This window comes from Coregonus clupeaformis, chromosome 7 (genome assembly GCF_020615455.1).
Source record: "Coregonus clupeaformis isolate EN_2021a chromosome 7, ASM2061545v1, whole genome shotgun sequence".
In the NCBI taxonomy this organism is placed as follows: Eukaryota; Metazoa; Chordata; class Actinopteri; order Salmoniformes; family Salmonidae; genus Coregonus; species Coregonus clupeaformis.
The window spans coordinates 5,056,840-5,079,379 of record NC_059198.1 but is presented as its reverse complement, the minus strand read 5'-3'; the positions used below and the strand labels follow the sequence as shown (position 1 = coordinate 5,079,379).

Here is a 22,540-nt window from a genome sequence, read left to right as displayed (position 1 = left end):
ACATTGTAATAGACTGTGGTGAAAGCACATAGAAAGGCTATTAGTTGTTTACTAACTCTTTGATAGACATTTTGTTAATGTGTTTATATGGTTGTCTACATGCTGATACAACTACAGTTGAGGTAGTCTCACGTAGCCATGCAGGCACTAGTAAATCTAGAATTCTGGAGGTGAGGCTACACAAGGCAGCTTTCTAGTGACCCTTAGTGGTGGGAATGGGATGGCAGGGCTGAAGACATCTCATTAGGCAAACACTGGTCCTGTTTAGCTTATAACACCCTCCTGATGTCCTTGAAGTTATAATTAGGTTGTACTGGTTGAATAGTGGAAATAATTCACTCATTTATAAAGCATTATGGAACACACACTGACAGAAAAAAAACTGGACACACAAATAAAAAAACATGTTGACGTTTCGCCCTTTTAATTCAACAGAATATTGCTGCTGGTGGTCATTTTATTCACAATATCAACACTGTGCACTGCAAAATGCAGACTCCAATACAGTGCCCAAGCTGCCATTCTTCCTCAATAGTTAAGTGATTCAACATTTCTGCAAGTCTGGGTCATGTTCATTAGTGCACATCGTACCAAAACATTTTGCAACAGAAAATGAGTGCTTTTTATTGGACAAGTCCAGTAGTCCCTCCCCGTTTCAGTCCGTTTAATCCCTTATGAACACGACCCTGGCGTTAACCTCAACAACCACAGATTGCCATCTTATTGAGACACAATGCATGACTTCACCAATAGTTTATTCCAGTGCAGCCTTTACTCACTCTGAATAGGGCCAGGAGTTTTTCCCAACAAGGGACCCTAGTTTGGGTTTCAAAATTCAATTTATTTCAATAAATTCCCTGCTTTCCAAGATATTCTGGTTGGAGGATTCCAGATTTCCTGCTAATTCCCTCCTGATTCCAGGAATCCTCCAACCGGGATTTTGGGAAAACCAGGGAATTTATTGAAAGTTCACAGAATTTTGCAACCCTAGCCCTGGTTAAAGCCTATAACTAGGGCCAAAAGTTTTTCCCCGGGCAGGGAAAACTCCTGGTCCCAATTACCATCACAACGTGATCTAACTGGTGGGAGGTCAGGATATCTTTTATTGGGACTTTATTCAAAACAAGCAATTGAAAAATAAAAACCAAAACGTAAAACACCGGGTCACAGATCAAGGAAAACTTAAAACACCATTTGTCTCCCGTGCAACAGGGTTGAGTTAAACAGCCTAGTGTTATGTGATGTATGCAGGAGTCAACTTCCCATTGTAGATATACCCGTGGCTATGTTAACTAGCGTTCCACAATCACTGAAGTCTTCCACTGTGCTACCACACAAACACTCACACAGACACGCACGTTTATCATCACTTGTGGGGACACATTCTAACACTGTACAGTCACACACACACAAAGGAAATCAAAAATATAATTCACGGAACATAAATCAAAACTCTAACTGTATGGAGACCAAGCGACTTGGGTGGTGGGAATGTTCCAAATGAAGGAGAAATCAAACTACAGAGCAATTAAAATCATCACCTTTAAAAAGCAAAACCTCCCACTCTTAATCATTTCACCATTAATGTAATTAAATGTTATCTTTATAAATCAATGTTAATTTCAGTAAATGCAGTATTAGTAGTGTAGGACTAGAAGTAACTGTAATAGACAGTTTGTCTGTGGTAAATAAAATAAAACAATTGGGAAGTGCGATTTCATTGGGTGAGTGATGAGCATTTCAGGACGTAAGCATGGTTCAGAGTTCAAATCTCCCATGTTCATGTTCTTGATTGACAGATGACGGAGAAAACAAGGGAAGGTTTCAGGGAACCAAAATGAAAGATAACAGCCCTGGAAATCCAACCCATTATTCAGCTCACAGGCAAAGCACTAGAATTGTATTTATTTTTTGTTCTCTTCGCATATTTATTGAAACAAGTGGTGAGTTGGGGGATGTGGAAGGGGAGGGACGGGGAAAGGACTGCCAGCACAGAATCCCTTCAGAACAAAAACTTGAAGAAAAAAAAAAATGTTGACTGGTTGGGTTAAGAAGTAGTAGTAGTCTTCTTTATTTTCTCTCTAGGAGTCTCAGCCGAGGCCTCTCACTGTGTCTGGAGAGAAAGAACAGAGTAAGAGTACCGAGTCAAAGCTCCACAACAACCAGTAACATCTTCAGCCTGGACGCCAAAAACGGACTGCAACCCAGGCCAGTACACCTCAGGAGAGAACGCACACACCTACGCAATATACAAAACAACTTGTTATATATACAAATCTGAGTACTCTCACAGTACACACAGACTGTAACTTTACCTGCTGGCCTTGCTGAGGGGTGGCAGGCTGTCCTGGGGCCTGTCCTGTCTGGCCGTAGTAAGTAGCCTGCTGCCTGTAGTACTCTGCCCAGGCTGCACTGTAGTCCTGCTGGCCTCCACCTGGGGCACCTGCTGCTGCTGGCCCTGCTGCAGAGCCTCCTGCATGGGCTGGGGGAGCAGAAGAGAGGGGGTCTTATGGATGAAGAAGAGATATGCTATGATCGACAATGTTAATATGATTAATGTTCTTAAAGCGCTGGTTCACTTCAAAATTAAAGTTTGTCAGACGATTTTAGACCTTGAAAGCAATCTAAGGTCAAGCAGAGTCAACAGCCCACAACATCTGTTGTGTAGAGCCAGCTATAAGCCTCGATACAAAATTAAATGTGAAAGATAGACACTGTCTAAAATGACAAAATTAGACAGTGCCCATCTTTCCTATTCTAAGAGGGAAACAACTGCTCCCTCTCCTCTTGTGGTGTTACTATAGTGCTCTACAGTAGACCAGTAGTGTTTCTATAGTAACTACAGTAGACCAGTAGTGTTTCTATAGTAACTACAGTAGACCAGTAGTGTTTCTATAGTAACTACAGTAGACCAGTAGTGTTTCTATAGTAACTACAGTAGACCAGTAGTGTTTCTATAGTAACTACAGTAGACCAGTGGTCTCACCGACACCCATCTTCTTGTAGTACTCCTCCCAGGCCTTGGTGTAGTCAGGCTGGCCCCCGGGGGTCTGGCTGGCCTGGGGCTGGTCTCCGGGTGCGGGGCCACCAGCGGTGGGGTTGGCGGGGGGCTGGCCGGGCACTGCTCCCCCTGGCTGCCCTCCCTGGTAGTACTGGCCATAATAGGCTGCCCAGGCTGCGTTAGGGTCCGCGGCGCCGGCTGCCTTGCCTAAAAAAGATGGCAGTTGGTGGTGAGGTCCTCATAGGGCTGAGCGTGCCCTGCTACCTGCATGTGCTTAGAAACCAGGGGGCAGAGAGAGATAGGGCAAGTTATTATCAATAGCCAACACAGAAAGACATTCTCCCATCACAGATGATTTTGATAATAGTTCCAGGGTTATGTACCACTAAAAGCTAGCCTGGCCCCCAGTTTGTGCTGTACTCCTATGGTCATTGTGACACCAGACAATAAAGTTTGCGAGACAGCAGAAACAGATCTGAGACCAGGCTAACTAAAGCCTGCTCTCTGTTGTAACCACTGTTTTGAAATAACCAACAAGGAGACTATATGGTAGGAAACTCCAAGAGACCACTGGTAGGCTAGGTGGAGTTGACTTCATATTGCTTTCCCTTTCTCAGTCTTTTCAAATAAGTGATTACAGCGAGAGAAAACATTGAGAGGCCATTGAAAGTTAGTCTCAATGTAACCATTTCCCTGTCAACAGTGAGGGTCTGAAAGTTCAATGTTGCAGGTCACTCACTGGGGTCATGGGGTGCTTGGGGCTGCCACTGCTGGTAGGTGTTGCCCCAGCCCTGTGGGGGGTAGCCATGAGGACCACCACTGGGGAGAGAGAGAGAGAGAACCCAGTTACTGCTCAGTACAGACTTCCATTGGTCCAATCAATGATTGTATCTCTGTAATGGAAAATTTTAGCAAGTAGAGGCTAGTAAAAGCCATTGTCTGATGACTACATCATGTGTTTTTCTGTGTCCACTCACTGTGGTCCAGGGGGTCCTGGGTTATAGGGACCAGGATTATAGGCACCCATGGGGCCTGGTCCACCAGGACCTGGACCAACAGGACAGAGAGGACCCTGCAAAACACAACCAGTTAATGCATGGACATTATGTTCACATCTATGGTGAAAAGACAAAGCAAATCAATGGCCAGTTTGACTCCATTGATTGTGCGTAGAAGCAATCATGTCCATTTCCCCAGATGAGTTTCCCAACACCACAAACCCATCCATCCTTCCGCCCTTTCCTCCTTACCCTGAGCAGGAACCCTGCATACCTCGATCTTGTCCTCGATGAGCTGCTTGGCGTGGTCTATCTGCTGCGGAGAGCCCCGAATGACAAAGAGCTTGAAGTTAGGGTCCCCGTTGGGGGGCAGCTGGCGGGAGATCTCCACAAAGGCCCCAGTCTGCTGGTTGATGGCCTTGACGTTCTCCCCGCCCCGCCCGATCACCAGGCCACACTTGTGGGCCGGAATGGAGAAGGTCATCTCCCCTCCTCCACCACCAGGGGGACCCCAGCTCCCCTGGCCCCCTCGGCTGCGACCCCTGCCGCCACCACTCGGAGACATGCCTGGAGGCCCGGGAGGACCCTGAGAAGGAAGGAGGGTGAAGAAAGAGGGTCTTAATACAATTTATATTTAAGTCCTGGTCCTGGACGTCAGTAAGACAGAGTTTGTTTAAGATGAGGATATTTGCCTCCTAATAACAGTAATGTGTCCTGTATGGGGAATTATGTGAATGCTCTAACACTAGGACTATCATTTGTCTGGGTTATGGAGTCCATTTGTTTACAACGTTCCAGTGGTTCACTAAATGCGTTGAGTGTTGTATGTTCCACAAGGCATGGCATCAAGGCAGCTCCAATACACTTGTTTGTAAACAGTTCCAAGCTGGCGTGTGAGCAGTGGCTGTTTTTCAGATCCTCTACTACTCTGTGTGTGTGGTATGTACCCCCTGTCCTCCCTCCTCCCTGACCCTGATGCTCTGCAGTAGCTCCTGGATGATCTGGGCAGCGTGGTCACAGCAGTCTGGTGGGCCCATGATGTGGGCCATCTTATCTGGACCTGTACCATCATCTGCAAAGACAGGACATTTCCTCTAAGTCTAGTGCTACACCACACACAGTATGTAGAGCTTGTTAGTAGACATCACAGAACCTGTGAGTAAACAGTGTAAATGAGTTGAGTAGCAGTTCATATGACATGATTATGAAACATTATTTACCTGGTTTGAACTGTATCCTAACTCCGGCGTCGTTCTGAATCTTCTTGATCATCTCCCCGTTGCGACCAATCACCACCCCGACAGAGTGTCGCGGCACTGGAACCTAGCCAATCAGAGAGCAGATTAGACAGTGCCAAATTGATTAGAGACTGATAGCTATAGGAAGTTGCTCGCTGTCATACGCATAAAACCTCAGACCTGTGATGGGGAATTTGAGTCCCTCTCTAACACACACACACACACACACAGCTCCCTCTCACTTACGTCCATGGCTCCCCCTCCTCCTCCCCCCATGCGGGAGCCATACTCGTTCCGGTCTCCGAAGCCAGGCTGATCCCTCTCCCTCAGTATCTCCTGCACCAACTCCATGGCTTGCTGAGCAGACCCACAGGACAAATATTCAAATTCAAACAACTTTATTAATGCCTCCTTAGGGAGAACAGAAAGGTACTAGCACATCAAAAGCTGCAGTACAGCATGCCAATTCAATATGGGATGCAGATTGTAGCAAGGCCTTGTGTTACCTCGACTTTGTATGGCTCTCCGATGATGCGCAGGGGCTTGTCCATGTTGGGTCCCTGAGACGCGTCTTGAATCAGGATCATCTTCACTCCTGCTCGCTCCTGTCAACGCCGCAGATAGATATACACAGGCAGACAGCATGGTCAGCTCTGCTCAACCAACTCTTGGCAATGATTCACTCACATGGCCCATGAAAAACTTGTGTAATGCGATACGAGTTTCCTGCTTATATTTATTTCAAGCTTGCTCTGCAGATTTAACAACCAAAAAATAAACTTGCATCACTGCACACAGCCTGTTTGCGATGAAACTGTCAATATCTCAAAACGCACGCATCAATGTGTTGTGGAACACTTCTCTGGCTACTGGTGAGGCCGACTGACTGTCAGTATATACCTGTAGCTGTTTGATGGTCTCCCCTCCCTTGCCGATGACGAGGCCAGCCTTGCCTGCGGGAATCATCATCTCCTGCCCCGAGCCACTCTGCCCATTGGTCGCCTCGTGGAAGGATGAGGGGGGCGTGCCCCTCCCCCGAGACACAATCTCATCCAATACAATTTTGGCTTTCCTAGTCAGAGTGGAAGAGATAGAGGGGTGGCCAACTCAACCGATGAGTGCAATAGCACACATTAATTGTGGAACTACAGAGATTTGCCATATATAAAGACACTGGTGTGTAAATTCAGTGGCCAGAGGTGAACAGCATCTTGTGATAACAATACAAACGTGCCACAATTAGCTAGTGGGATCTCACTTACTGTATGGAGTCTGGGGACCCTGTGAGAGACACACTCCTCTCTGGTAAACCTCCACTGTCTGAAAACAACAGTCAGTAACACACACAACTATAAAAACAGATGAATTGAGTTAAACTATAGCTCTGCTCCTAACCATTGACTATGAAGGCCATATTTGCCACAGTCCCTCACCTGGGGCTATCTGAACCTTGCAGCCCGATTCCTGCTGGATCTTATTGATCTGTTCTCCACCACGGCCAATGACTGGAAGAGAGGAAGAGGGGAGAGTTGTTATTTTTATTGATTCTGATGTTCATGATTTGAGTCCAGTAATGTTAAAATTCAACACATGAACACGAAAAAAATGAATCCGGTGACCATGTTGGAGAAAGTACACTTACTGAGTCCCACCATTCCATCAGGAACACTGTACTCCTCTGAGGTGGTTGTGAGCCTGGTACTGTGGGAGAGAGAAGCCAAGCACAACAGTTCTTTATCCAAATCGGCAACATATTGTCACCATTAGTCTTCTGCTGAAAAACAATGGATTTGTAATTCCAATCCCCACTGCTATTTCACTTCATTTTATAGGCCTACTTGGAGTGTTATGGATCAAATGATGCTAATGACTTACCTCTGCTGGGCCAGTGCTGCCAGTTGGGCTCCGATGGCTGTAAAAGGAAAGAAAGAGAGAGATATAGAAAGAGGACTGGGCTCAGATTACTGACACACTGCAAGATGAGGACAAGACAAACACAGGTGATGCTCACAGTGACAGACCAGGGAAGAGGGGCCGGACAATACCGACACAGACCAGGGGAGAGGGGCTGGACAGTACATTTTAGTCATTTAGCAGACGCTCTTATCCAGAGCGACTTACAGTTAGTGAGTGCATACACAATTTTTTTATTTTTCATATACCCCCCGTGGGAATCGAACCCACAACCCTGGCGTTGCAAAAACCATGCTCTACCAACTGAGCTACATCCCTGCAGGCCATTCCCTCCCCTACCCTGGACGACGCTGGGCCAATTGTGGGTCTCCCGGTCGCGGCCGGCTACGACAGAGCCTGGATTAGAACCAGGATCTATAGTGGCACAGCTAGCACTGCGATGCAGTGCCTTAGACCACTGCGCCACTCGGGACACAGACCAGGATAGAGGGGCCGGACAGTACTGACACAGACCAGGGGAGAGGGTTGACATTCATGTAAGACACAGAGCAGGTTTAGTAGGTAGTAGGGGACATGAGGAAGAGCTACTTACACAGAGCTGTGGCTGAGTCAACGTCACTCTGTGAAGCCATTTTCTTGCTCTCCGGTTGATCTGTTGGAAGACAAAACAAGTAAACAACAAAGGTTGAATCTGATCTCACAATAATCTGTGTGTACACACCCCAGTTATCAGAGGTTTACACTGGCAGTGGACCTTCCACAGTCCCCTGATTCTGCACAGCAGTGCCTGTGTGTGTGTACCTGGGTCCTCCAGCTGTCGTTTCTGTGCTGTGAAGGGAAAGCCGTCTGGTGCATTGATGTTGTTCATAGGGACTACCCCTGCACATTCACCAATCTTGGCAGCAATCTGATGCACAAAAGTTGAAGTCACTTGAACACATAACAGATATTCAAAGAGCATCTCATGACATGATGATGTCTGTCTGATTTATTGTGCTGGTCCTGGGTAATAACTAACGTTGCTAAGCCACTTCACATATTACATGAGATGCTAAATTGTTTGTGAGCTGAATAATGTCAATTCAACTCAAGTGGGCAAACTTGACAGTGTTGGCTGGCTAGCTTGGGATATATACTTTGTTGGGAATGCACTCAAAAACACTGACACGCTGAGGGCTCGAAGCCTGCCTGTCGATCATCAGGACTTTGTCTTTGCATGCAGCAGAAGCAGCCAGCTCTAGCTAGCTAGGTTAGTACTAACGTTAGTCAACAACACAACAACATTGGGAGATGGCTAACTTAGCTAGCATGCATTGGTAACAACAACGGTATTTCTGCAGTGGCAAGTCAATTGGGTCTTCAAATTCACTTGACTTCTAGCTAGGTAGCTATAATAATCATAACTGGCAACAGTATTTATTGCTCACCAACCATAGTTAGGCAGCTTTGCAAGCTAACAACCACGAAACAAGACAAGATACACATTTTCTTCACCCCTCCCCAGTGGCATTCACGCGCATAGCTACACCGACTCCCCCTTCTGCCTCACCTGCCGGGCCCGTTGTACCGCGTCTGCAAAGGCATCTTTTTTTATTCCGCCACCGTTACCAATACCAATAGCTAGATGTCCGCCGAGAGGAGCTCCAGCACCGGGTGCCGGTACCGCGCTGTACTCCGACATGTTAGCGGAGGGGAGAGAGACTAAAATACGAAAGTTAAAGTGGTGTTTAGGCCAGGGCAGACTGCGCAGGAGCGAGAAGTCATACGATCAAGATTCGGGGAGGGGCAAGCAACCGGAGATGGAGCACTAAGGGCGGGAACAAGGTTTAGATAAGAGTTTTCTACAAATAATGTAATAACATAACGTTATAATAACATTATCTGAAGACACTTTATTACTAAATGTTAATTTCAACCCCCAATGTTTTGGATAATTTTGAAGATTACTTTTGTCAAAGGCAGTCAAAATAACCTGCACATCTTGCAATGACAGGGACTGTCTGTGCCTAAATGGTTTATGGTCTGTGCACTGATCAGAGAGTATGCATTTTTAGTAGCTGTCATAATTTCCACGTGTACAGTACATTTATTAGCAAACCTTGATGGACCATCACTAATGCAAGCAAAGAATAACATCTACACTCTAATTTATTAAAAAACTAGACAGCAGTGTGTTGATCTTTTATCTGCTTTCGCTGTATTTGTTTAGAAACAGAACTACTAATTATTTACATTATCACATGGGGTGGAGCCTTGCAGTCAAAACATCAACAACTGTTCGTGACGTGTATGTTTTCTGCCACTGTGAGTGGTAGAATTGGTGACGCGGAAGGCCAAGCAAATTTGGCGCCCTTTGGACAAGACGAGTCAGGCGGGATTTTGGGAGTCTGAAGCCAAACTACCAGTGTACCTAATATACGGAATTATTGCTTATATATGGGTGTAATTCGTCGTTAATAGCTGTAATTTACATTGCAGTTGCATGTCAAAACTTGGTTGTAGTTTCGTTACGCGCGTGTTAGTGGAAGTAAGTTTTGGGCAGCTTGCTAGCCGACTATCTTCCAACTAGCTAACGTTAGCCATGCCATCCAACAATAGTCTGATATAGTTAGCTAGCTAGCTAGAGATTATATTAAGATATTTATTTTCCTAGACAGATAGCAAGCAATCAACTTTGCCACACAATGACAGTTAGCATAGCTTAGAGGTTTTGTCTTCTACACTTAAGGGAACAAGGAGGAGAGGAGAGAAAAGTTATTCTGAATGTGCCCAACACCACAAGCTGGTAAGTGTTCTTTTGTTTTAGCTTACTAACATTACCACACCACCATTGAGCTGTCACTTAACTATCTATCTATCTACAGTTGCTGCTTTTCAGGCTAACTGACTACTACTAGTTAGTAATTAAGTTACCTAAGTAGTTAACTGAACCAGAATGCACCAACTAGTTAGTTACTGCAACTAAAACCATTTCATCCTTTTAGGTCAGTGAAATTATGGCTGGTGTCGTTGCTATGGCATCTGTCATTGAAGATTTTGAGACTCAGGTATGTCCAACCAAATTCTGTCTACACTAGCCTGTGTCAACGCATTGGATATCTGTATTTAATTGCATAGTTTTAATAATTTAGAGAGTAATCATCTCGCCATGTTTTACAGCCATGCAAGAAATCACGCAAAGATGCCCATGCTCCTCCTGTCATGACGATCACAAACTACTTCTCCCCCGTTCCCAAGCCCATGGAGAAACCCTTCTCCCCACCCAGGTCCAACAACATCATGGATTACTTCAGCCGGAAGACTACACCAGTTAGAGAGAAAGGGAGTACCCCAGAGCAGACTAAGGAGAACCGCCTGGGGCCCCAGCCCTCTGAATCACCAGCCAGCGTAGACAGCCCTGTGAGGCGGCCAGCCATGCCCCCTCAGAAACGGGGCAGGAAGCCCAGCAAAGTTGCCCGGCAGTTACAGGAGACGGATGCTGATGCAGGCTTCACTGAGACGGAGGAGTGTGTGGTCTTAGAGGGGCCAGGAGATGGTGAGGGGTCAGAGGACAACGTAGTGAGCAGCAGCTGTGGCATCCTGGGTAGTGACACAGCTGCCCTGCTGGCCCAGTTCAGTGCTGATGCTGGAGACACCTCTGGTGAGAATGGCCCTGGAGCGGTATGTCCTGAGAAGGCTCAAAAAGACAAACATCCCAAGGTGGACTCCAAAAAAAGGGCTCCTGTAAAGAAAAAGGAAAGTCGCGACAGTTCTCCTAAAATACCTCGAAAAGACAAGGTGAAATGGAACCAACCTACTGCAGAAAAGAGAACTGTCAGTAAGGCTAATGCCAAGCAGCAGCAGGAGGATAAGGAAATGGAGGAGTATGTGCCCGAGTTCCAGGAGGCTGAGCTGTCTTTGTGTGATGCAAGCATAGAGGTGAACGTGGGTGAGGCGTCTCAGTTGAACGGAAGCACCGTCACCATCTCCTTTGAGGACTTCCTACAGACTCAGGGCCAGGGAGAGGAGAAGGTGGAGGAGGAAAGCAGAGTCGACACAGAGCCAGAAGACACGTTGGATGTACCCAAAGCCAATGAGCCGTGTCCCCTGCAGATATCCCCTCGAACCCTCACCATCCAAGCTGAGGTGCACACCATTTCCCCCGGCCACGAGCCAGTCCTTGTTGCAGAGAAAAAGATGGCCTCCATCTTCTCCAGGGGAAAAGAGGAGGGGAGCCCAGCAGCTGTAGAGGTGAAGACCGCTTCCTCTCCTCGTCCCCAGTCTAGACCGGAGCTGCTGCCTGCCCACAAACGGAAGTCCAATGTGGTCCTGCAGGAGGAGGACCTGGAGCTCAGTGTCGTCGAGTCTGAATCATCCACTCCCAAGTGCAGCCAGACTGAGCGGAAGCAGTTCATGAGCGCTTTCAAGCAGCCAGCCAAGCCCGGTATGGGCCCTGGGAAGCAGCCTGTGGACAAGGCCTCGGGGGAGTCTGCTGAGGAGGAGAAACACTCTACTGCCCCAACAGAGGAGCAGCCAGGTAAAAAGGCAGCTAAGAAGAAACCTCAGAGACGAGGGAGGAAGAAGGCCCTGGAGGAGGAGTCAGTTCCCTCACCTGCAGCACAAGAAAACCATGTTCCCATGGAGACTGACACTATGGAGACTGATGCTAAACCCAAAGCAGAGTCTACCACTGATGCTAAACCTGAAGCAGAGCCCACCACCTCCACACCAACAACAGTCAGGAGGTCCACCAGAGAAGCCCCTCGCAGGCAGACACCTGTTGTTGATCTAGTAACCCCAGTGAGGAAAACAATAAAAGAAAGGGTGAAAGATGTTGCAGCAGTCACCGAGGACTGCCCGGTCCAGATGTCCACCCCAAAGTCAGACAAGTCAAGACACAGGGTGTTCAGAGCACAGATGGTCTGTCCACCAGACAAGATAGGAAGTCCCATCAGGTGAGGGATGGCCAAGATATCTTTAAGCATAGTTTTTAATTGTCTAGCTTGTGCATCCTGTTGGTCAGTAACAGAGGCAATAGGTTTGGACATAGATTGACTCATCCACAATGGAGGCCTGTCCCAAGTCTGGACACTGTCTTAAAGGCAGGACAATACATTACTACAGACACAGCAGTGCTTTAGCTTCATGCTGACTTTTTGTAATATCTAGTTTTTCATTTTATTTGTTTGAAAATGTTAATTTTGGGCATTTGGTTTGTTTTTTCTGTTTTGACTACCTTTGCATAAACAATGTTATAATTTGATTGTTACCTTGAACATTCAGGATGAAATTGACCAGAGTCTTCCTATGCTCTGCATCAAAATCTGAGGGTGGAAGTGATTTTGAAATCCTGAGTCCCCTACCTACTAAGGTAATTATAGCCTCGGTTTTTATCAGGTAGAATATGAAACAGATGTTTTGAATTAGCAGCTATAATTCAGCAAACACTTAACTTTCACTTGTATTTTTTCTTCTTAAACCCATTTGAATCCTCTTGTTCAGGAATCCAATGCATCCAAGAAGAGAAAAAAGGCGAAGAAGTTGGTGGAGAAAGCCCGGGCGATACAGCAGAGTAAAAAGGCTGCAGCCGATAAGGAGGGTCAGAGCTCCTTACGACGCTCCTCCCGGTGCCAGGTCTCCGTCAAGAAGAGCTACAATGAAGATGAGGTACACTACAGTCCTAATTACATTTCAATTAAATGATTGTAGGTTGTAGGTTTTTCCTTACTTGGGAGATGATGTTCTACTCTCACTCAGTGTGTACTGTGTAGCCTACTGTACAATTCATGCTCGATTGATAGCATGGTTTTTATTTGTGTCATATTAAAGATGATGCATGTAGTTTTCAATCCACCTGACTATCTTGTTTCCTGTCCATTTCTCCAACTGTGAGATGAAGCACAAGTACAGAAAGGATTTGTTTCATAGATAACCCGCTAACCCTTTATTTTTGCGAACCACTGTTTGTGCAGGACTCAGTGGTTTGTGTGGAGGATAGCCAGGATGTCTCTGCTCCGGCTGCCGAGGAGAAGGGCAAGGCTCAGAAACGCAGTCTAAATGATGTATTGGGGAAAAAAGCACCTGCCATCAAAGAGTCCAAGAATCCAGCAGGTACTTTAACACTGTTGTTGACATAAAAAGTCGTAACATGGTTATAGACATGTTTCGTTAAAAAATCAAATTGTGCTCACCCTGAAATGTTCTGCTACAGTAATTTATTTGAAAGTGAATTTATTTACAAAGCCTGGAGGTGAAGGGGACGTGTTTTATTTGTGTAGTGTGTCAAGGTGAAAGCCGTGCTTTTGTAATGATTGTTAATTAATCATTTAATTGTTTAAAGCATTATGTTTCTTAAATGTAATTTGTGTTTTGTGCACATATACTTGATGAAATCTTGTCTTATACGGGCTGGGCACCAATTGGTACAGTTGAAGTCGGAAGTTTACATACACTTAGGTTGGAGTCATTAAAACTCATTTTTCAACCACTCCACAAATTTCTTGTTAACAAACTATAGTTTTGGCAAGTCGGTTAGGACATCTACTTTGTGCATGACACAAGTAATTTTTCCAACAATTGTTTACAGACAGATTATTTCACTTATAATTCACTGTATCACAATTCCAGTGGGTCAGACGTTTACATACACTAAGTAACTGTGCCTTTAAACAGCTTGGAAAATTCCAGAAAATGATGTCTTGGCTTTAGAAGCTTCTGATAGGCTAATTGACATCATTTGAGTCAATTGGAGGTGTACCTGTGGATGTATTTCAAGGCCTACCTTCAAACTCAGTGCCTCTTTGCTTGACATCATGGGAAAATCAAAAGAAATCAGCCAAGACCTCAGAAAAAAAATGGTAGACCTCTACAAGTCTGGTTCATCCTTGGGAGAAATTTCCAAATGCCTGAAGGTACCACGTTCATCTGTACAAACAATAGTACGCAAGTATAAACACCATGGGACCACGCAGCCGTCATACCGCTCAGGAAGGAGACGCGTTCTGTCTCCTAGAGATGAACGTACTTTGGTGCGAAAAGTGCAAATCAATCCCAGAACAACAGCAAAGGACCTTGTGAAGATGCTGGAGGAATCAGGTACAAAAGTATCTATATCCACAGTAAAACGAGTCCTATATCGACATAACCTGAAAGGACAATCAGCAAGGAAGAAGCCACTGCTCCAAAACCACCATAAAAAGCCAGACTACGGATTGCAACTGCACATGGGGACAAATATCATACTTTTTGGAGAAATGTCCTCTGGTCTGATGAAACAAAAATAGAACTGTTTGGCCATAATGACCGTCGTTATGTTTGGAGGAAGAAGGGGGAGGCTTTCAAGCCGAAGAACACCATCCCAACCGTGAAGCACGGGGTGGCAGCATCATGCTGTAGGGGTGCTTTGCTGCAGGAGGGACTGGTGCACTTCACAAAATAGATGGCATCATGAGGAAGGAAAATTGTGGATATACAGTGAGGGGAAAAAAGTATTTGATCCCCTGCTGATTTTGTATGTTTGCCCACTGACAAAGAAATTATCAGTCTATAATTTTAATGGTAGGTTTATTTGAACAGTGAGAGACAGAATAACAACACAAAATTCCAGAAAAACGCATGTCAAAAATGTTATAAATTGATTTGCATTTTAATGAGGGTAATAAGTATTTGACCCCCTCTCAATCAGAAAGATTTCTGGCTCCCAGGTGTCTTTTATACAAAAGGGAGTGCTCCTAATCTCAGCTTGTTACCTGTATAAAAGACACCTGTCCACAGAAGCAATCAATCAATCAGATTCCAAACTCTCCACCATGGCCAAGACCAAAGAGCTCTCCAAGGATGTCAGGGACAAGATTGTAGACCTACACAAGGCTGGAATGGGCTACAAGACCATCGCCAAGCAGCTTGGTGAGAAGGTGACAACAGTTGGTGCGATTATTCGCAAATGGAAGAAACACAAAATAACTGTCAATCTCCCTCGGCCTGGGGCTCCATGCAAGATCTCACCTCGTGGAGTTGCAATGATCATGAGAACGGTGAGGAATCAGCCCAGAACTACACGGGAGGATCTTGTCAATGATCTCAAGGCAGCTGGGACCATAGTCACCAAGAAAACAATTGGTAACACACTACGCCGTGAAGGACTGAAATCCTGCAGCGCCCGCAAGGTCCCCCTGCTCAAGAAACCACATATACAGGGCCGTCTGAAGTTTGCCAAGGAACATCTGAATGATTCAGAGGAGAACTGGGTGAAAGTGTTGTGGTCAGATGAGACCAAAATCGAGCTCTTTGGCATCAACTCAACTCGCCGTGTTTGGAGGAGGAGGAATGCTGCCTATGACCCCAAGAACACCATCCCCACCGTCAAACATGGAGGTGGAAACATTATGCTTTGGGGGTGTTTTTCTGCTAAGGGGACAGGACAACTTCACCGCATCAAAGGGACGATGGACGGGGCCATGTACCGTCAAATCTTGGGTGAGAACCTCCTTCCCTCAGCCAGGGCATTGAAAATGGGTCGTGGATGGGTATTCCAGCATGACAATGACCCAAAACACACAGCCAAGGCAACAAAGGAGTGGCTCAAGAAGAAGCACATTAAGGTCCTGGAGTGGCCTAGCCAGTCTCCAGACCTTAATCCCATAGAAATCTGTGGAGGGAGCTGAAGGTTTGAGTTGCCAAACGTCAGCCTCGAAACCTTAATGACTTGGAGAAGATCTGCAAAGAGGAGTGGGACAAAATCCCTCCTGAGATGTGTGCAAACCTGGTGGCCAACTACAAGAAACGTCTGACCTCTGATTGCCAACAAAGGTTTTGCCACCAAGTACTAAGTCATGTTTTGCAGAGGGGTCAAATACTTATTTCCCTCATTAAAATGCAAATCAATTTATAACATTTTTGACATGCATTTTTCTGGATTTATTTGTTATTCTGTCCCTCACTGTTCAAATAAACCTACCATTAAAATGATAGACTGATCATGTCTTTGTCAGTGGGCAAACGTACAAAATCAGCAGGGGATCAAATACTTTTTTCCCTCACTGTATATACACACACATATATGTATGTATAGAAGGACACTAACATTAATGTTTTATTGTGGGTTTTTTTTACCTTCCAAAGTGGCTCCCATGTTCCTTGGGAAGAAAGCACAGAGGACATCAGTCATATCCATCTTTGATGACAGCAGGTAAGCTTATTACAGACTTGCAGCTTATTACCATAACACTGGTTGGTCTCTATTCTAAATTTTAGCAGACCTCAACAAGACCTTACACCCCTATTGTGCCTCTAACCCATTCTAGCCGTGATGGTTCAGAGAACTCTCAGGATGACGAACAGTTCCGAGCCCGCAGGGAGTTCCTGAAGAGTGGCCTCCCAGAGTCCTTCAAGAAGCAGGTAGCCAAAACTGCTGCCACCAAGGAGGCCTATGCTGTCTCCTGCTCCTCCTTCCAGCCTGTAGTGCACGTGCTGCAGACGTCACAGGGTACGTTGTTCTCCTTGCTAGCTCTGTCCCTTCCATCCAAATTGTCTTATTAGTTGTATAATGCATAAAGGGTGCCACACACTGATGTTTAGATTTTTTGAATGGCCATTTTACTAACATAAATCTTAAGCAACTGATAGATAATGAGTGTGCACTGCACTGAGATTTTTATTAAATAATTTGTGTGCCATAACCTGGATTTGAACCGGCAACCTTTGCCTTTTCAGCGTGCCTCCTGTTCAAAGTGTTCCCTCTGTGTTCTCCATCTAATACATTTTTATTTGACAGACTGTCCTCTCTGGAGTCTACCATGGCCTGTTTCTCCTCGCTTACACTTCCTGAAGGAGCTTTGCTGTCTACCATCAAACCAGCTTCCATCCCTCGATAGTTCCACTTGCTTTAAGACTGAGCCAGCCTCCAGAGCCCACACTGAAAGGGTATGTTGTAATATTATTTTACACATTTCATATTTCACTGGTAATAATCCATGTAATACAGTGGGGGGAAAAAGTATTTAGTCAGCCACCAATTGTGCATGTTCTCCCACTTAAAAAGATGAGAGAGGCCTGTAATTTTCATCATAGGTACATGTCAACTATGACAGACAAATTGAGAGAGAAAAAAATCCAGAAAATCACATTGTAGGATTTTTATAGAATTTATTTGCAAATTATGGTGGAAAATAAGTATTTGGTCACCTACAAACAAGCAAGATTTCTGTCTCTCACAGACCTGTAACTTCTTCTTTAAGAGGCTCCTCTGTCCTCCACTCGTTACCTGTATTAATGGCACCTGTTTGAACTTGTTATCAGTATAAAAGACACCTGTCCACAACCTCAAACTGTCACACTCCAAACTCCACTATGGCCAAGACCAAAGAGCTGTCAAAGGACACCAGAAACAAAATTGTAGACCTGCACCAGGCTGGGAAGACTGAATCTGCAATAGGTAAGCAGCTTGGTTTGAAGAAATCAACTGTGGGAGCAATTATTAGGAAATGGAAGACCACTGATAATCTCCCTTGATCTGGGGCTCCAAGCAAGATCTCACCCCGTGGGGTCAAAATGATCACAAGAACGGTGAGCAAAAATCTCAGAACCACACGGGGGGACCTAGTGAATGACCTGCAGAGAGCTGGGACCAAAGTAACAAAGCCTACCATCAGTAACACACTACGCCGCCAGGGACTCAAATCCTGTAGTGCCAGACGTGTCCCCCTGCTTAAGCCAGTACATGTCCAGGCCCGTCTGAAGTTTGCTAGAGTGCATTTGGATGATCCAGAAGAGGATTGGGAGAATGTCATATGGTCAGATGAAACCAAAATATAACTTTTTGGTAAAAACTCAACTCGTCGTGTTTGGAGGACAAAGAATGCTGAGTTGCATCCAAAGAACACCATATCTACTGTGAAGCATGGGGGTGGAAACATCATTCTTTGGGGCTGTTTTTCTGCAAAGGGACCAGGACGACTGATCCGTGTAAAGGAAAGAATGAATGGGGCCATGTATCGTGAGATTTTGAGTGAAAACCTCCTTCCATCAGCAAGGGCATTGAAGATGAAACGTGGCTGGGTCTTTCAGCATGACAATGATCCCAAACACACCGCCCGGGCAACGAAGGAGTGGCTTCGTAAGAAGCATTTCAAGGTCCTGGAGTGGCCTAGCCAGTCTCCAGATCTCAACCCCATAGAAAATCTTTGGAGGGAGTTGAAAGTCCGTGTTGCCCAGCGACAGCCCCAAAACATCACTGCTCTAGAGGAGATCTGCATGAAGGAATGGGCCAAAATACCAGCAACAGTGTGTGAAAACCTTGTGAAGACTTACAGAAAACGTTTGACCTGTGTCATTGCCAACAAAGGGTATATAACAAAGTATTGAGAAACTTTTGTTATTGACCAAATACTTATTTTCCACCATAATTTGCAAATCAATTCATAAAAAATCCTACAATGTGATTTTCTGGAGAAAAACATTCTCATTTTGTCTGTCATAGTTGATGTGTACCTATGATGAAAATTACAGGCCTCTCTCATCTTTTTAAGTGGGAGAACTTGCACAATTGGTGGCTGACTAAATACTTTTTCCCCCACTGTATTTACTGGTGTAGTTTTGAGTTAATCAACTTTAGATAATTGAATAATCTGTTCTGAACAGGGGTCTGGCTGGCGAGAAGATTTCTCTGAGCCCGTTCGTAAGCTCCTAATGGGGGAGATCAGTGCATCCAACCCTCCTTTCCCCGTCCAGCGGTTCCTCACACGCTTCCTGACGAGGCGGACGGACCACCTCCAGCAATGCACAGCTTCAGAGGCAGACCCCGGCAACAAACTCCCCAGCAGTGCCCCAGCATCGACAGAGCCTGTTGGGGGGAAGAGGAAGAGAGTGGAAGAGGGTGAGGGGGCCGTGGGAAAGGTGGCCAAGAAGCAGAGGTCCAGGAGGTCAGAGGAGGAGAAGATAATTGTGATCGACGGGGACACCATCTCCCCCGAACCTGAGCCACCCAGGAGGGGAGGGCGAGGGAGGAGGCGCAAGCAGCAGGAGAATGAGATGAAAACACCACTCCCCTCCCAAAAGGACCCTGTGGTACTCCTGGAGGACTCTCCACTGGCTGGTAACTCTGTCAAAGATGGTAAGAGGGCAAATAAGAAATGTAGTTCTCTGTAAAACCTCTTATCTTGCAGTATCAGTGGTAGCCAAAACATGGCCTTTCAGTTAGACGTTTAAATGTGCTTCCTTCCCCTTTTCATGAGATTACACAATCAATTTTTGAATAGTCTCTAGTAACTGCCTTTTTATTCCACCAGACTCTGTAAAAGAGGATGTGTTGTGGACAGAGAAGTACCAACCACAGCACTCCAATGACATCATAGGCAACACTGCCTCAGTGAGGAGGCTGCACAGGTAAGGGACTGTGGTGTATCTACAGAATGAGTCAACTGAATAGCTCAGTAGCTAGGTGTACTAGGCATACTGCTGACTCTACACAGGTATTACAGATATACAGTGCATGGCCAAAAGTATGTGAACACCTGCTTGTCGAACATCTCGTTCCAAAATCATGGGCATTAATATGGAGTTGGTCCCACCTTTTGCTGCTATAACAGCCTCCACTCTTCTGGAAAGGCTTTCCACTAGATGTTGGAACATTGCTGCGGGGATTTGCTTCCATTCAATCACAAGCATTAGTGAGGTCGGGCACTGATGTTGGGTGATTAGGCCTGGCTCGCAGTCGGCATTCCAATTAATCCCAAAGTTCTTCCATGTCGATCTTGACAAACCATTTCTGTATGGACCTCACTTTGTGCACGGGGGCATTGTCATGCTAAAACAGGGAAGCGCCTTCCCCAAACTGTTGCCACAAAGTTGGAAGCACAGAATTGTCTAGAGACGTTTCCAATTCACAATAACAGCACTTAAAGTTGACTGGGGCAGCTCTAGCAGGGCAGAAATTTAACGAACTGACTTGTTGGAAAGGTGGCATCCTATGGCAGTGCCACGTTGAAAGTCACTGAGCTCTTCAGTACGGGCCATTATACTGCCAATGTTTGTCTATGGAGATTGCATGGCTGTGTGCTCGATTTTATACACCTGTCAGCAACAGGTGAGGCTGAAATAGCCGAATCCACTAATTTGAAGGGGTGTCCACATACTTAGTGTATGAATCAATAGCTTTATGAGCTTGATTGAAAGCCCTTGTGTGTTAGGTGCCATTAATTTGTCAAGTAATTTTGCATAAACCGATCCGTTTGCAGTTGGCTGAGGGAATGGAAGCTCAGAGCTGACCGGGAAGAGAGGAAAAAACGGAAGGAAAAGAAACAGGAGGATGACAGCAATGGTAAGAGACAGTCACCTTGCAAAAAATGGTGGAGCCCTCTCTTCTAAGATTTTGATCTTGTATTTTCAGTTAGGACTGTGACTGTTTGAGTACAAACAAATGTTTCCCTCCTTTGAAATAGTTACATCGTCCTACGTAAAAGTAACTTTTTTCGAAGTTACCACAGAGTAAACCTAAAGCAGCCTGATGTTCCCCTCTTGGCCACACAGACTCATGGGACACTGAAGACGGGGACTCTCAGGAGGGGGAAGACTTTATGTGTAACACCCTGCTGATCACTGGTCCCACGGGGGTGGGCAAGACCGCTGCCGTCTACGCCTGCGCCCAGGAACTCGGTTTTAAGGTCTGTTCACTCTTTACTCCACTTGCCTAACACAGCGGTCACCAACCTTTTATGCTTTATTGTGACCCACCGGTCTCTATTAAAAAGCTGATTTTTATCATGTTCTTTCTGCATACTAATTTGAATGCACTCACTTTACACTCTGAATCAATCAATCAATCAAATTCATTTTTAAAGACCTTTTTACATCAGCAGATGTCACAAAGTGCTATACAGAAACCCAGCCTAAAACCCCAAACGGCAACCAATGCAGATGTAGAAGCACGGTGGCTAGGAAAAACTCCCTAGAAAGGCATGAACCTAGGAAGAAACCTAGAGAGGAACCAGGCTCTGAGGGGTGGCCAGTCCTCTTCTGGCTGTGCTGGGTGGAGATTATAAGAGTACATGGCCATTAAGGCCAGATTGTTCTTCAAGATGTTCAAACTTTCATAGTTGACCAGCAGGGTTAAATAATAAATCAAATGTTATTGGTCGCATGCATACACATATTTAGCAGATGTTAGTGCGGGTGTAGAGAAATGCTTGTGTTCCTAGCTCCAACAGTGCAGTAGTATCAAATAATTAATGGACAGCCAGGAGTCATCAGGCCAAGTAGTCCTGAGGCATGATCCTAGGGCTCCGGTCCTCCGGGAGGGAGAGATGGAGAGAGAGAATTAGCGAGAGCATACTTAAATTCACACAGGACACCAGATAAGACAGGAGAATTAAACCAGATATAACAGACTGTCCCTAGCCCCCCGGCACATAGACTATTGCAGCATAGATACTGGAGGCAGAGACGGGTGGGTCGGGGGACACTGTGGCACCATCCGACGATACCCCCGGACAGGGCCAACCAGGTAGGATATAACCCCACCCACTTTGCCAAAGCACAGCCCCCACACCACTTGAGGGATATCAACAGACCACCAACTTACTACCCTGAGACAAGGCTGAGTATAGCCCATGAAGATCTCCCCCACCGCACGAGCCCGAGGGGGCGCAAAACTGGACGATCACGTCTGTGACTCAACCCACTCAAGTGACGCACCCCTCCTAGGGACGGCATGGAAGAGCACTAGTAAGCCAGTGACTCAGCCCCCGTAATATGTTGAGGTAGAGAATCCCAGTGGAGAGAGGGGAGCTGGCCAGGCAGAGACAGCAAGGGCGGTTCATCACTCCAGTGCCTTACCGTTCACCTTCGCACCCCTGGGACCTACTGAAGAGATGAGTCTTCAGTAAAGACCTAAAGGTCGAGACCGAGTCTGCGTCTCTCACATGGATAGGCAGACCATTACATAAAATTTGAGCTCTATAGGAGAAAGCCCTGCCTCCAGCTGTTTGCTTAGAAATTCTAGGGACAATAAGGAGGCCTGCGTTTTGTGACCGTAGTGTACGTGTAGGTATGTACGGAAGGACCAAATCGGAGAGATAGGTAGGCGCAAGCCCATGTAATGCTTTGTATGTTAGCAGTAAAACCTTGAAATCATCCCTAGACTTACAGTGGGGGAAAAAGTATTTAGTCAGCCACCAATTGCGCAAGTTCTCCCACTTAAAAAGATGAGAGGCCTGTAATTTTCATCATAGGTACACGTCAACTATGACAGACAAATTGAGGGAAAAAAATCCAGAAAATCACATTGTAGGATTTTTAATGAATTTATTTGCAAATTATGGTGGAAAATAAGTATTTGGTCACCTACAAACAAGCAAGATTTCTGTCTCTCACAGACCTGTAACTTCTTCTTTAAGAGGCTCCTCTGTCCTCCACTC

The 22,540-nt window shown here is 45.7% G+C and overlaps 2 protein-coding genes across 5 annotated transcripts in view; one reads left to right on the top strand and one right to left on the bottom strand.

Annotated features, from left to right (window-relative positions):
* Positions 1 to 2,082: 2,082 nt before the first annotated feature.
* LOC121568763 (far upstream element-binding protein 2) lies at positions 2,083 to 8,911 on the bottom strand. 4 transcript variants are annotated; one of them, XM_041879172.2, is made up of 18 exons: positions 8,701 to 8,911; positions 7,953 to 8,058; positions 7,744 to 7,803; positions 7,113 to 7,149; positions 6,880 to 6,938; positions 6,671 to 6,742; positions 6,500 to 6,557; positions 6,138 to 6,309; positions 5,744 to 5,842; positions 5,484 to 5,594; positions 5,220 to 5,322; positions 4,947 to 5,071; positions 4,274 to 4,585; positions 3,979 to 4,073; positions 3,741 to 3,820; positions 2,987 to 3,208; positions 2,316 to 2,482; positions 2,083 to 2,113 (listed from the first exon to the last, which is right to left on the bottom strand). In XM_041879172.2, the coding sequence occupies exons 1-18, from the start codon at positions 8,830 to 8,832 to the stop codon at positions 2,105 to 2,107; spliced, it is 2,019 nt and encodes a 672-aa protein (XP_041735106.2). In that variant the 5' UTR covers positions 8,833 to 8,911; the 3' UTR covers positions 2,083 to 2,104. The 4 variants fall into 4 exon arrangements, with proteins under 4 accessions (XP_041735106.2, XP_041735107.2, XP_041735108.2 ...); XM_041879173.2 differs by having other exon boundaries at positions 4,971 to 5,071; XM_041879174.2 differs by lacking the exons at positions 2,083 to 2,113; positions 2,316 to 2,482 and having other exon boundaries at positions 3,117 to 3,274.
* A 607-nt stretch (positions 8,912 to 9,518) lies between these two features.
* LOC121568761 (ATPase family AAA domain-containing protein 5) overlaps positions 9,519 to 22,540 on the top strand; it is a 35,737-nt gene continuing 22,715 nt past the window's right edge. The window contains exons 1-13 of the mRNA XM_041879171.2: positions 9,519 to 9,936; positions 10,136 to 10,198; positions 10,311 to 12,085; positions 12,414 to 12,501; positions 12,633 to 12,797; positions 13,103 to 13,241; positions 16,251 to 16,317; positions 16,433 to 16,614; positions 16,903 to 17,051; positions 18,768 to 19,239; positions 19,415 to 19,511; positions 20,363 to 20,445; positions 20,655 to 20,788. Of these exons, the coding sequence (XP_041735105.2) occupies positions 10,148 to 10,198; positions 10,311 to 12,085; positions 12,414 to 12,501; positions 12,633 to 12,797; positions 13,103 to 13,241; positions 16,251 to 16,317; positions 16,433 to 16,614; positions 16,903 to 17,051; positions 18,768 to 19,239; positions 19,415 to 19,511; positions 20,363 to 20,445; positions 20,655 to 20,788 (3,402 nt within the window). The 5' untranslated portion in view covers positions 9,519 to 9,936; positions 10,136 to 10,147. The remainder of the gene's footprint in view (positions 9,937 to 10,135; positions 10,199 to 10,310; positions 12,086 to 12,413; positions 12,502 to 12,632; positions 12,798 to 13,102; positions 13,242 to 16,250; positions 16,318 to 16,432; positions 16,615 to 16,902; positions 17,052 to 18,767; positions 19,240 to 19,414; positions 19,512 to 20,362; positions 20,446 to 20,654; positions 20,789 to 22,540) is intronic.